This window comes from Culex quinquefasciatus, chromosome 1 (assembly GCF_015732765.1).
Source record: "Culex quinquefasciatus strain JHB chromosome 1, VPISU_Cqui_1.0_pri_paternal, whole genome shotgun sequence".
NCBI classification, from domain to species: Eukaryota; Metazoa; Arthropoda; class Insecta; order Diptera; family Culicidae; genus Culex; species Culex quinquefasciatus.
In genome coordinates, this window is record NC_051861.1 from 23,756,228 (window position 1) to 23,768,548 (window position 12,321).

Here is a 12,321-nt window from a genome sequence, read left to right on the forward strand (position 1 = left end):
TTAGCGTCAGCTGTCACAGCCATGGACGCTTATTAAAACTAACTTACTTTAGACTTATTATTACTCAAATTTTGACCAAAGCAAACTGGCAAGCAATCTTCTTCCTGAAATTTCTTATGGGAAACGCTTATCAAAATCACATTAAATTTCGTCTAAACATATTACTCAGGTAGGTATGATTAGGTGGGACAAACGTCAGATTTGGGTGATTGTCACTCATAATTCAATCAAAAAGGAGTGATGAATAATGATTATTTTCTCTCACTTGCTGGGAGACTAAAGCTGAGTGATTTCGGATGTGCATGTTGACAGTTGCCAAACATTCTGAAGCCACAAAAAAAAAAAAAAAAAAATACTTCGTAGCTTCAGATGCATGAGAAATTTAGTGGTAAGAGATTTGACGCTTGTCTGTGTTCTACTCTTTGTTGTAAAGAGAAACCCTATCATCCTTTTTAGTCGCCCCTAACACTCTCACCCTGACACGGTGGAAAGTTCGAAATTCCAATATTTCATATTCAAAACTCAAACGGATAGAAACCGATTACGCAAATAACGGCGACGAGTACGCTATGAGAGGGCGTGTGTGGAGTGGTTTTCCATCAGAAAATGGCAGGAAAGGGGGAAAACTGCAGCCGGAGGGTGCCGGAAAACTGCAAAATATTTTCCCTGAACCCTCACCCCGATCGAGGCGTCCTATCGATTACTAACTCGTTCAACAGTTTCGCACGTGGGATGATTTGAGGCACGGAAAACTAAACAAAAACGAATTTGATTTTTTTTTATATTTTTATGAATCTAAAATACCAGAAGTAAAAAAACATATTTGTTTCCCTTTTCGAAAAAGCAAACTTCAACTCGCTCCTATGAGAATAGAATCGAGGATTTTTAACGTGCCAGGAAATGTGATGATGCCCTACCAATCGGGGTCCTGTTCTCTCATATTGACTCACGGAAATTTGCGTTCAATCCATTTATGACGGATGGAAAGCTTTAGAATTTTGTTACAATTTCGAACAATAAATTCTCAGTAAAGTATTTCGATTTCCTTTAATTTGGGTCATTTAATTTCAGTGAGTCACTAGTAGTGAAACCCAAAATCAGACAAATAATTTTTGCCATTAAGCAGCTCAAAAATATTCCCCGCTGAATCCCTAAATTCCACGACACAGAGAAAGGGATCCAAAATGTGCGGAAATCGCACGTTTTTGATTATGACAATGAACTTTTTTTTTGTTGAGTCAAGTTGTGCATTGGATTCTCACGATTCGTTTCCGTAATCCCTTCGGGATACCAGCGGAAAACACAGTTTCACCGGAAGTGCTTCCGAAAAGTGCAAACAATTCAATTAAGTCCGGTGATTTTGGAGCGGGAGCTCACCATTTTATACGGATCAGAAAGAGAAAAAAATGATACCGTCATCAGGGGTGACATTGGGTCTTGGGGTGATATTGGGTAATACAAAAATGCAGAAATGTGTATGTACCTAATCTTACTCCCTCTGACCAAATGACTGATGACGGTATACCGTATATTTAAAAAATGATATGATTGTTGTTTTAGTCAAGACGAAGTCCGAAAACCTCTTCCAACTGGCGTCAGCGCTCCTGGTGGTCAGAATAAGCAACTTTCAATTTGGCAATTTGACCACCAGGTGCGCTGCAACGAGCGAAGCAATGTTCAGATATTGTGTATTTTCCAAGTAATCGTGAACCTTCTAGTGACCAAGACCAAGTATGCAACGAGTTGACGTGACGTTCGTGATCCGCGTGACGCTACCAGCAAGTGTCCCACGGCGTACCTCTTCTTGACCTTCACCACCGGCTTAAACGCGGACATGGCTGCCGCGGAGATGCTCTTCGGGTTGGTCGGACGCAGCAGCGGAACCAGATAGCCCGAGCTGGACACCATGCCCGGGAAGTGTCCGATTCCGTTGAACGAGAACGGCTGCAGACAGGACAGCTTGAAGCCAAAGTTGGCCGCAGCGGCGGCAGAGTTTGCGGCGACGACCGCGGCCGGGGATGGTGGCGCTGCGGTCGGTGGTAGTCCGATGGAGGTTCCGGTGACGGGCGTTGGCTGCGAGAGCAGGTGCGGAATGTGGGCGAAGGGACTGGTGCTGCTGCTGCAGCTGTCGCTGTTGTAGCTGGCGTCCATCGGTTCGGTCGCTTCCTTCTTGGTGACCACGGATGAAGTGCTCGACAGGTCGCAGACGGTAGACGAAGTAACCGGTTCACGGCCCACGTCGATAACCGAGTTGGACGACTTGTCAACGGTAGATACGGAACCACCACTGGCTGCGGCTGCAGCGTTGAACTTGCGAGCCGTTGACAGAATGTACCGCTTGCGGGTTCCTCCGTTAAACATGGCTTTGACATCCTCCCAGGCGTACACGATCTTGTCCGGTGGTGATCCCTGGAGCTTTAGATGACGGCGCCATGAGTTAAAGTTTGCGGCATCCGGCTGGACGTACTTGTCGTGCGGAGTTAGTCGATGCGAGTGAAAGATGAACTTGTTCGGCGAGAAGAACAGGTTGCAATAGCAACACTTGATGCACTTGGCCCGGGAACTGTTGTACCGGGCCGGTGAAAACGCTCCGGTGCATCCCCAGGCGCACTCGTGAAACACGTTGAACAGGAATCCCTCCGGCAAGGCCGGCTGGGAACACTCGCCGAAGAAGGACTTGCAGAGGCGTTCTGCCTCGCGTCGAGTTATCATCCCGCAACGACGCGATGAAGCGGGCATGGCACCGGCTCGGCGCAGGATCTCCAGCTGTACCGGAGTACACTGGATGCAGGTGATCCCGAGGGCAACCCGGCGGTTGTGGATCTCATTGTAGCTAAAGTCCTTCAGCAGAGTGCTGGAGATCTGCGCGAGACAGAGCCTTTCCTGCTGTTCCACGTACAGCGAGATGATCGGCTGCCCATAGATGTACACGGTGCGGATCTACAGAGTATTAGTATGGGAAGAGGTGTTAGTTGCTTGTCAGCTTGCATGCAACTCTCTGGGGGGCAGAGCCCTTTGGATGTACCAAAAGAACTCAGATTACTCAATATACTTTAAGCGCTCGAATTAAAAGAAAAAAAAAAGAACCGTTAATGAGTCAATCAACGAACCGCTAATCGACCTTGTAGAGAGCGCGTAATTCCCGCAGGAAAACAAAACACAAACCCCCCCACACAAAAACCCGGTAAACAACTCGGCTCTGATTACCCTTCTCATGGGAGCGTAATCGGTCCGACAGGTAAATAATACGGGAGTGCTGGATTACGTGAACCAAAACAAGAAAATCATCACCAAATGACAGGAGCAATTACCACCTTCTCAAAACCCGTTTACGTGACACATGAGTTTCGTAATACCTGTTCCGTCATCCACCAGCACCACCACCATCGAACCTTCGCCAGCAGGATCTTTATTCGTTTAGCAAGCGATTATCGACATTTTTGTTTTTCTTGTTGAGAAACCTGTTTAAGTGCTTGTATTTTTGTTTTCTTCTTCGCTTAGTCTCATTCATCCAATTTTACGACTCATACACACACACACATGATTTGCTTCCACCCCCGCGCAAGTTATGATGGATGTGGAGGTGGAGGTGCACCATCAAGCTGATTCATTTTTAGAATCGTTGTCGCACGTAAGAGTGTTGTAAACATATACATACACAATGTAAGTTGTGCTGACGCACTTGGTGGGATTCCCTCCGGTGTTCGCCTAAATGGCTTTCTAAGCGTCTTCTGTTTTGTAATGATTATTGCTGTACTACTGTTATAGATATTTCCACAATGAGATCTTGGATAACGTCTACTTACAGCTAACTTTTCTGTACCAAAAATAACAGAATCGAAAAGCTATACTTTTCGATACCAGGGCTGAAAAGTTATGACAGGGTGGCCACTCAAGTCGGGAAATTGGGAAAGTCGGGAAATAGTTGGGAATTCTCGAAAATCCGTTAAAAATCGGGAAAAAGTCGGGAATTTGTGAATTTTTGTCGAAAAGTCGGGAAAAGTCGCATACCTAAGCATACCTGCTTGATTTTTTTTTCTTATTCTTGAATAATTTTGTAATATTTTGAACGATTTTCAAATTAAATTCACTCAATTCTTCTTTAGTAATTTACTTTAAATTAAAGGTTTCTTCCACTATTTTAATCTATTTGAGAATTAAAAGGTTTTTAAGACATCAACAATACTAACAAACGCTAAATGTATTTGTCACACAATTTTATAGTATTTATTATGAATCATTTTTTTTTATTTTTTTTTTTGTTTATCAAACATTACCTCTTGTTCTTACAACAACAACAAAGTCAATGAAAAAATAATATAAAAATTGAGCTAAATTTTAACAATTATGGCTAGCGCATACGTATGATTCTGTTTCATTTTATCACATTGATTGAATATTTGATAAAATATTCCAACTTGAGTTTGGCAATGTTTTTTGTGGTAAAATTTTTAATTGTTGAACTTAATTCATTTAGTCATTTCATTTTTTCCCGAATGATCCCGAATGATTTTTTTTTTTTTGAGTATGGGCAAATAACTTTAGATAAAGCTTCATTTTCAGTTACGGGAAACTTAAATATCGAAAAAATCCATTTGATGTTCGTTCTGAATGAAAAAAAGTATTTCAATTATTGTATTCAGAACGAACATCGCTTTGAAAACGTGAAAAAATATTGAATTTGTTAAAAAATAGTTATCCAGCAAATTTAAATTTAAGTTATTGCAAATATGTTGAAAGATTTTTTTCTATCAAACATTTCACATAAAATCTTATCAAAAATATTTGGAAATTCGTAAAAAATGTGTTTACTAAGTTTCCTTTTGAATTTTGTAAAATTTGTTATTGAATATTTGAATTTATGTTGATTTATTTTGTTACAAAATTCAAAAGGAAACTTAGTTAAACATTTTTTACGAATTCCCACACCCAGAACTGGGCATCGACATACGAGAGGATAAAGAGCACGACTCGGTAGTAAAATGGTATTGTGTGCGGACGGAGAGGTCAAATCCCGAAACTACCGAGAGTACTTTACTCATGGTTCATTTTCAAAAAAAGTTCATCTATCAAAAAAAAAAAAGTACCGGTACCGAGACTCGAACCCAAGACCTTCGGCGTATTGAACCGTGCCTTTGTCGTATGGGCCACCATAGTTCGGTGACTAAGTGCCGGTCGTTTGTCCATATTGAGTGGCTTCAAAGGATGAACTGTTCCAATGACCGAATGAACACGCGAGAGGACTATACTCTCGCAATATAGCACTTTCCTCACGTTTCTTTTCGTGAGGACTATTCTCTCGTTCTTTAACTTTGGGTGTAGTAATGTTTGATGAATACTGATAACTTTTTGTGAAAATATCAGTTAAATTCAGGTGTTCCACAATTGTGGGAGGCACCCCACAATCATGGAACAGGCAATTTGGACAGGGTCGACAGAAAAGTTGAATTTTGCATCCTATTGACAAAAATCACCACAAAAGTGTTCCGAATTTGTGGGTGTTCCGAATGGGTGCACCCATGGGATGAGAGTATGCAAAAGTAACTCTTTTGAATATTGGTTTGATTTGAACGGTGGATTGAGTAAACAAATGGACATTTTACTTAAAATTGTTTACCGGAATTGCAAAAAAAAAGTCATGTAAACTTGTTTTTTCAAGTACCCGTCCTAATTACCCAACTTGGTGAACCTTGTTTTATAAATGTACGACTCGTGCTGAAAAAATATTCTTTTTGCAACTTGTTGCATGAAGTATTACTAATAGACGTTCTTGGTCGAAACTTCATCCTAAAAAAATGTAGTTAAACTTGAATGAATTGTTTGAAATAATTGCTGCAACATTTCAAATTAAAAAAAGTTTTAATTATTAAATCTTTTATTAGAGCATTTTACACAGCCAATAACAGGAATTTTTCTTGTACTTTTTTAGTCAACCCTTTTCCTATTTCCATGAACATTTGTAGACATGTTATCCTAGGCTTATATGAGCAATTTCTGTGTATATGGGACTAGTTTCAGTAAGAATGACATTTCAGAAGGGCGTTAGTTATTTAAACTTTGTTCAGGAAATATTTGAAATATATGAGAATGTAGGAATGTTGTTTCTTTTTTTCAGGAAATATTTATTTTTCAGAAATGGTTTCTCTACAATTAGGGTGACCAGACAGCACTCCAGAGATTTCCAAAAAAAAGTGTCCACGTGGTTTGTCGTATTCCATCGTGTTCCTGAGGAAATTTAACATTGTGTTCAATGTTCACGAGATATTAAACTTTTAATGATGTAAATTAATAAATTGTTTTTTTTTGGGGAACTATCAAAATGCTCGAGATCCTGGCGACCTTAAAGTTTGTGCATCCTCATGAAATGAGCATGTCGACGTCGTCGTGCTATCTTGTCGCACCCGCCATTTCGACGTTCCGCGAAAAACGCGTTTTAATGTTTGACCTTGAATAAACAAAAACGAAAGCACGTGTTTGCATTATGTGCATTGTTCCGAAGTTTGGTTGAAGTTGGTTGCTGGAGTCCCGAGTTATAATTACAAATGTTCACGGTAGTCTAACTTGTACGTGCGTCAAACGCGTTCTTACATAAATTTTCAGGGAGTGACAAGATAGCACGACAAGATTGAAACTACTTTCAAGTGACAAAAATGCACGGAGTTTTTTCGGATTTCGTTGAATATCTCAGGATTGAAATCGAATTTTGGGGATCTGTGAAGGTCAAAAGGTGAGGTATTGTGAGCTGCACAAAATGGCGTTCTTAACTCAATTTGGCCCAAAATGACTAGTTAGCACGACGGCGACGATGTGCGGACAAATTTTTGGTTGTTGTAATTAAAATTTCTGTATAGTAAACCTTCATTTAATCATTTACGATATGTTTTCCATGTTATTCCAGCCTCCTCAAAGTATCGTAAAACAATTTCCACGGCGTCGTTTTCCCCCACCCCACAGTCAGTCTGGGCCACTAATTTTATTAGCTTTCGGCGATTTCGGGTGCCCAAATTGGGGTCCGCTTCGTTCTCGTTTTTCCAATCATAATCATCATCACCATGCACTTCCATATAACTAGACCAGAAGCCGACTCGAAACATGTTGTTTTACGATCGTGTGACCACATAATTTCACTCGATTTATGTTGGGAAGGAAATCTTGAGTGCATGGCTCAGATCTCAGTGGGAGGGGAAAATTGGAAAATGGATTAACCACAGAGAGCCACTAGCGGGCGTTGGTTGGTTGGCGTTTTTTCTTCTATGGTGAATCTTGCTCCCCCACTTGACGGTGGGCACCGAATAGAGCTAATAAAAACTATTTTGTGCTATTTAGGAGAGCATAAAGCAAAAACAAGACGACCCGTAATGGGGTAATTTGGGAGCACTGTGAGAGAAATCTTGGAGGGAAAAATCTCATTTCAAATGGTTTTGATTTAAATCATACATTTTAACAGTGTATCCTCTTCAAGATAAAAAAAATCTCAACAAATAGTTCAGTGGGAAAATCGCTGCTCGAAAGTTTTGAGACCGCAAGGCGTTAATGGGGCGGTAGTTAAAACTGAAACATAAGAAAGAAATAAAACAAAAACCCCACTCTAAGACAAGCAGTTGCTTCAAGTGCCGAAAGCACCCCTAGCAGGCAGCAGTGTGGCCAGCGGCCACAATCTGTGCGCAAACTAATTTTGGGGTTCTTTTGCCGCAAATTTTTGGAAAGTTCACAATTCCGAGCAGACTTCACTCCTTATCTCGAAGCAGGCCACTCGATGGAGCTACACGGAGAAAAAAGAGTTCCCAAAATCGTGAACAAGTGTTCATGAAAAACGTACCATGGAATTTGAACACTTTGTTCGTGGTTCCCATTTTCATGAACGCTTGTTCAGGATTTTCTGAACTCTTTTTCTCCGTGTATGCTCAACTTGTGCTGTGGCGGCGGCTGCTTGAAATTGGTTTATCTTTTATGCGTTTTATTTTTTTTTAAATTTATTAATCATTTTGCGCAGCTGCAACATCATTAACGTCATAGCATTTTGCGGGAATCGTTCACAAATTGTGCTGATTTCGTTATCGTAATGTGCTCGTGATTTGACAGAAGTGGCGCTTAGCTGACATGGCGTTAATCTTAACAATATTTGAGAAGCCAATTATCATATTTTGTACAATATTACTTTCATAAAAGATTTTGAAAGTTTTATTTGACTTTCTTTTAATCCGTGTTTTCGCTCCAAAAGTTAACAATTTTGATCCATGCCTTTTTTAATATTTCTATCGATAAACATCAATCAAAATCTAGTCATGAAAATCTAGCAGATATTTTTTCACGTTTCCGGCCAAACATTGTTTTGTTTAATTTTAGTAGATAGACTTATTATTTCATACCGTCATTAGAGGAGCAGTTCTCTCAGATTTCGGTCATTCGATTTTTTTTGTATTTTTTAATCCGACTGAAACTTTTTTGGTGCCTTCGGTATGCCAAAAGAAGCCATTATGCATCATTAGTTTGTCCGTATAATTTTCCATACAAATTTGGCAGCTGTCCATACAAAAATGATGTATGAAAATTCAAAAATCTGTATCTTTTGAAGGAATTTTTTGATCGATTTGGTGTTTTGGGCAAAGTTGTAGGTGGATATGGACAAGTTTGAAAAAAAAAATGATACACGGTAAATTTTTTTTGTGATTTTTTATTTAACTTTTTGTCACTAAAAGTGGGTCTCGTGGCGCAGGGGTAGCGGCTTCGGCTGCCGATCCCGATGATGCTATGAGACGCGGGTTCGATTCCCGCCTTATCCACTGAGCTTCTATCGGATGGTGAAGTAAAACGTCGGTCCCGGTTTCTCCTGTCTCGTCAGAGGCGCTGGAGCAGAAATCCCACGTTAGAGGAAGGCCATGCCCCGGGGGGCGTAGTGCCAATAGTTTCGTTTCACTAAAACTTGATTTGCAAAAAAAAACTAATTTTAATTTTTTTCATTTTTTTTTATGTTTTAGAGGACATCAAATGCCAAATTTTCAGAAATTTCCAGGTTGTGCAAAAAATCTTTGACCGAGTTAAGATTTTTTGAATCAATACTGATTTTTTTTTAAAATCGAAATATTGGTCGCAAAAATTTTTCAACTTCATTTTTCGATGAACTTTGTTGATACGACCCATAGTTGCAGAGATATTGCCATGCAAATGTTTGAAAACATGAAAATTAGTGTTTTCTAAATCTCACCAAAACAACCCACCATTTTCTAATGTCGATATCTCAGCAACTAATGGTCCGAATTACAATGTTAAAATATGAAACATTCGTAAAATTTTCCGATTTTTTCGAAAAAAATATTTTCAAAATTTTTAAACCAAGACTAACATTTTAAAAGGGCGTTATATTGAATACGTTAGAAAATGGTGGGTTATTTGGGTGAGACTTGGAAAACATCAATTTCCATGTTTTTAAACATTTGCATGGCAATATCTCAGCAACTAAGGGTCGTATCAACAAAGTTCAAAAAAACCAAATATAGAGAATTTTCTCGGCTTTTAGAAAATATTTTTTTCAAATGTGGGCAACATGTGCACTAATTTAAAAAATGAAAAAGTGCGACTATTTTCAAAAAAGTTACCTAAAAATGGCCTTAACTTGAAAATGGTGCACTTTATAAAAATTTCACTAAAGTACTTTTTGATTGCAAATTTGATTTTACATCGAATAATGAAGTTGAAAATTTTTTGCGACCAATATATCGATTTTTTGAAAAAATCAGTATTGATTCAAAAATTCATAACTCGGTCAAAGATTTTTTGCACAACCTGGAAATTTCTGAAAAGTTGGCATTTTATGCCCTCTAAAACATATCAAAAAAAAAAAAATTGTGTTTTTTTTTTGCAAATCAAGTTTTAGTGACAAAAAGTTAAATAATAAATAACCAAAAAAATTTTTAAGCGTGTATCCATACCTACAACTTTTCCGAAGACACCAAATCGATCAAAAAATTCCTTCAAAGGTACATGTTTTTGAATTTTCACACATCGTTTCTGTCGTTTCAGAAGGCACCAAAAAAAATTTCAGTCGGATAAAAAAATACAAAAATTAAAATTCTAAAAAATACCGATTTCTTAGAGAATTGCTGATTTTTCAAAAACCTCATGAGCTCATAGTCCGTGTTCCAGGGAACAACTTTGCCGAAGAGTGTGAAAAGATTCGTCGCTGAAAACTTCACATTTTTCTTCACTCTCTTCTGGCAGCACTTCCTGCTACGGCAAAAAATATTCAGGGTAGCCGTCGCGACGCTCATGCAAGCAAGTAAGCTGATGGTTGCCAGAAGAGCTTGAAAAAAAAGTTGAAATTTTCAGCGGTGACATTGTTAATATTTGATGAATTTTTTCGCGCTCCTCGACAAAGTTGTTCCCTGGAACACGAACTATGAGCTCGTGAGGTTTTTGAAAAGTTAAGGTGACAAAAAGTTTAAAAAATATTTGCACCAGTCAAAAATTAATAAAACAAGCTTTTAAAAAAATGTGCACTTGCTTTAGATTTTATGAAAAAATAAAACACAGTTGAAAATCTGATTTTTTTTCTTCCATTTTCACTGTTCAGATTAAAGTCAGAACTAATCAAAATTAATTTCATTGTATGCCCAGCCCATATCTTCTCCTCTTTGTATAATAGTAAACTGAGAGTAATACGCCAGGGAGAGCGAAAAAAAAACAATCCAAAACAGGTTTCCTCCAACAATAAAAAAAATACGAGAAACGGTTTCACGTTTTGTTTTTACGGCACAGCACCGTGTTCGTGTGGTTTGGAAAACGTGTTCTTGTTAGGCGCCATTCATTGATTCACCTTAAGGGGTTACATACATGTAAATCGGCAAAAATGTCAGAGGTTGGTTTGAGCACACACTTAAACTTTTTTCAAAATCTGTTTTCAGCGCATTAAAATATGCATTTTCATCTATTAACAAAACAAATTTGAAGACATTTGGTTGTATCATTTCCGGGATAAAGCTATTTGAAGTTAGCAGTTTCAAAAACCAGGTGCCACGATATCTCAACATTGCTTCGACCAAATCGGCTCAAAATTTTGGTGAAGGCTCGTTAAACCAGTCCCGTGTGCATGACGAAGGCCGATTTTCAAAAAGTTTATTTTAAAAAAAGATAAAAATATTTTTCTGTTTTTCATATAAAAATCGGCAATTTTTGATTTTTGTATTTTTTGAAAGTTTTAAATTTCAAAATCGGGCTTCGTCATGCACACGGGATATGTCTTGGGAGTCTTCACCCAAAATTTCAGCCAATTTGATCCGTCCCATCTCGAGATATCGTGGCACCCGTAAATTAACTTGGTGTTCAAAGAAAATCACTCAGAAAGTTAGACAGTTGGCTTTGCGCATGGCAAAATTCTGAACTTATATCGTCTCTAACTCAGTAAAATCATGGAATATCTTCATGAGATTTTCAGGAGTGATTGAAAATCATGTTTTGAAATATGAAATATGATTTTTTTTGATTTTCTACAAGTATGTAACCCCTTAAGAAGGTATGGCGACATGCAGAGGTTTTTTTTGTACGAAGGTGTAGAGTCACATTCACGAATGTTTACAGGAAATTTAGTTCTTGATCAAATATGTCCCAAAAAATATAAAATTTTGCGATTACCAACCTTAAAAAAATGCTAAGAGAAAATTAACTCAAAAGCTTAATTCATATTATTTTAATTTATTCGATTTTATGTTAAGCCAAGGGGCTGGAAACTCTAATATTTTTTTAAAATACTGAGTATATTAACGATATTCCAGTATACTTGTTAGTATACTAACCGAAACGCAATAACCTGTTAGTATATTAAGATACTCTCAGTATATTGGTAAGTATATTGGTAAGTATACTGGCGATATGTAAAGGAAATAATAAGTATACTAACATATATTTTGATATACTGGTTGACATAATAATTATAGCTCTAAGAGTTTCCAACCCCTTGTGTTAAGCTGCATACTTCACTTTAAGGTGAAGTTACACTAGGCCCGCTCAGAACTCATTTCAAACTCCACCCAAACCAGCTTCGTGGTCCGGTTTAATTCATTATTTTCCTGCGTTGCCAAGGAACAGAATAAATCTTGGTCCCACTAAGGTGGGACTCACTTTCTGACCGATTTCAACCCCCTTCAAGCTTGCACCGCGGGTAGACACGTCTAAGCCGCTTTCTTCTCGTCGTCATTACTCGGACCTAATCGTCCGTGAGGGCAATTTATTAAATGAGGTGTAAATCCTGCAGGGTTACAACGCGACTGATAACTGGACTCTGCAAGACCTGCCCGCGCGGGGGACATTTATGTGCTAAATATGCAA

The 12,321-nt window shown here is 38.4% G+C and overlaps 1 protein-coding gene across 4 annotated transcripts in view; it reads right to left on the reverse strand.

Moving 5' to 3' along the window:
- Positions 1 to 12,321, reverse strand: part of LOC6031562 (SKI family transcriptional corepressor 2) — a 122,924-nt gene that overhangs the window by 30,540 nt on the left and 80,063 nt on the right. For 3 of the 4 annotated variants that reach the window (XM_038261092.1, XM_038261085.1, XM_038261098.1), the window contains one exon: positions 1,503 to 2,940. In XM_038261092.1, the coding sequence (XP_038117020.1) occupies positions 1,678 to 2,940 (1,263 nt within the window). In that variant the 3' untranslated portion in view covers positions 1,503 to 1,677. Of the gene's footprint in view, positions 1 to 1,502; positions 2,941 to 12,321 lie in introns of those variants that run through there. The other variant, XM_038261103.1, reaches the window with a different exon arrangement.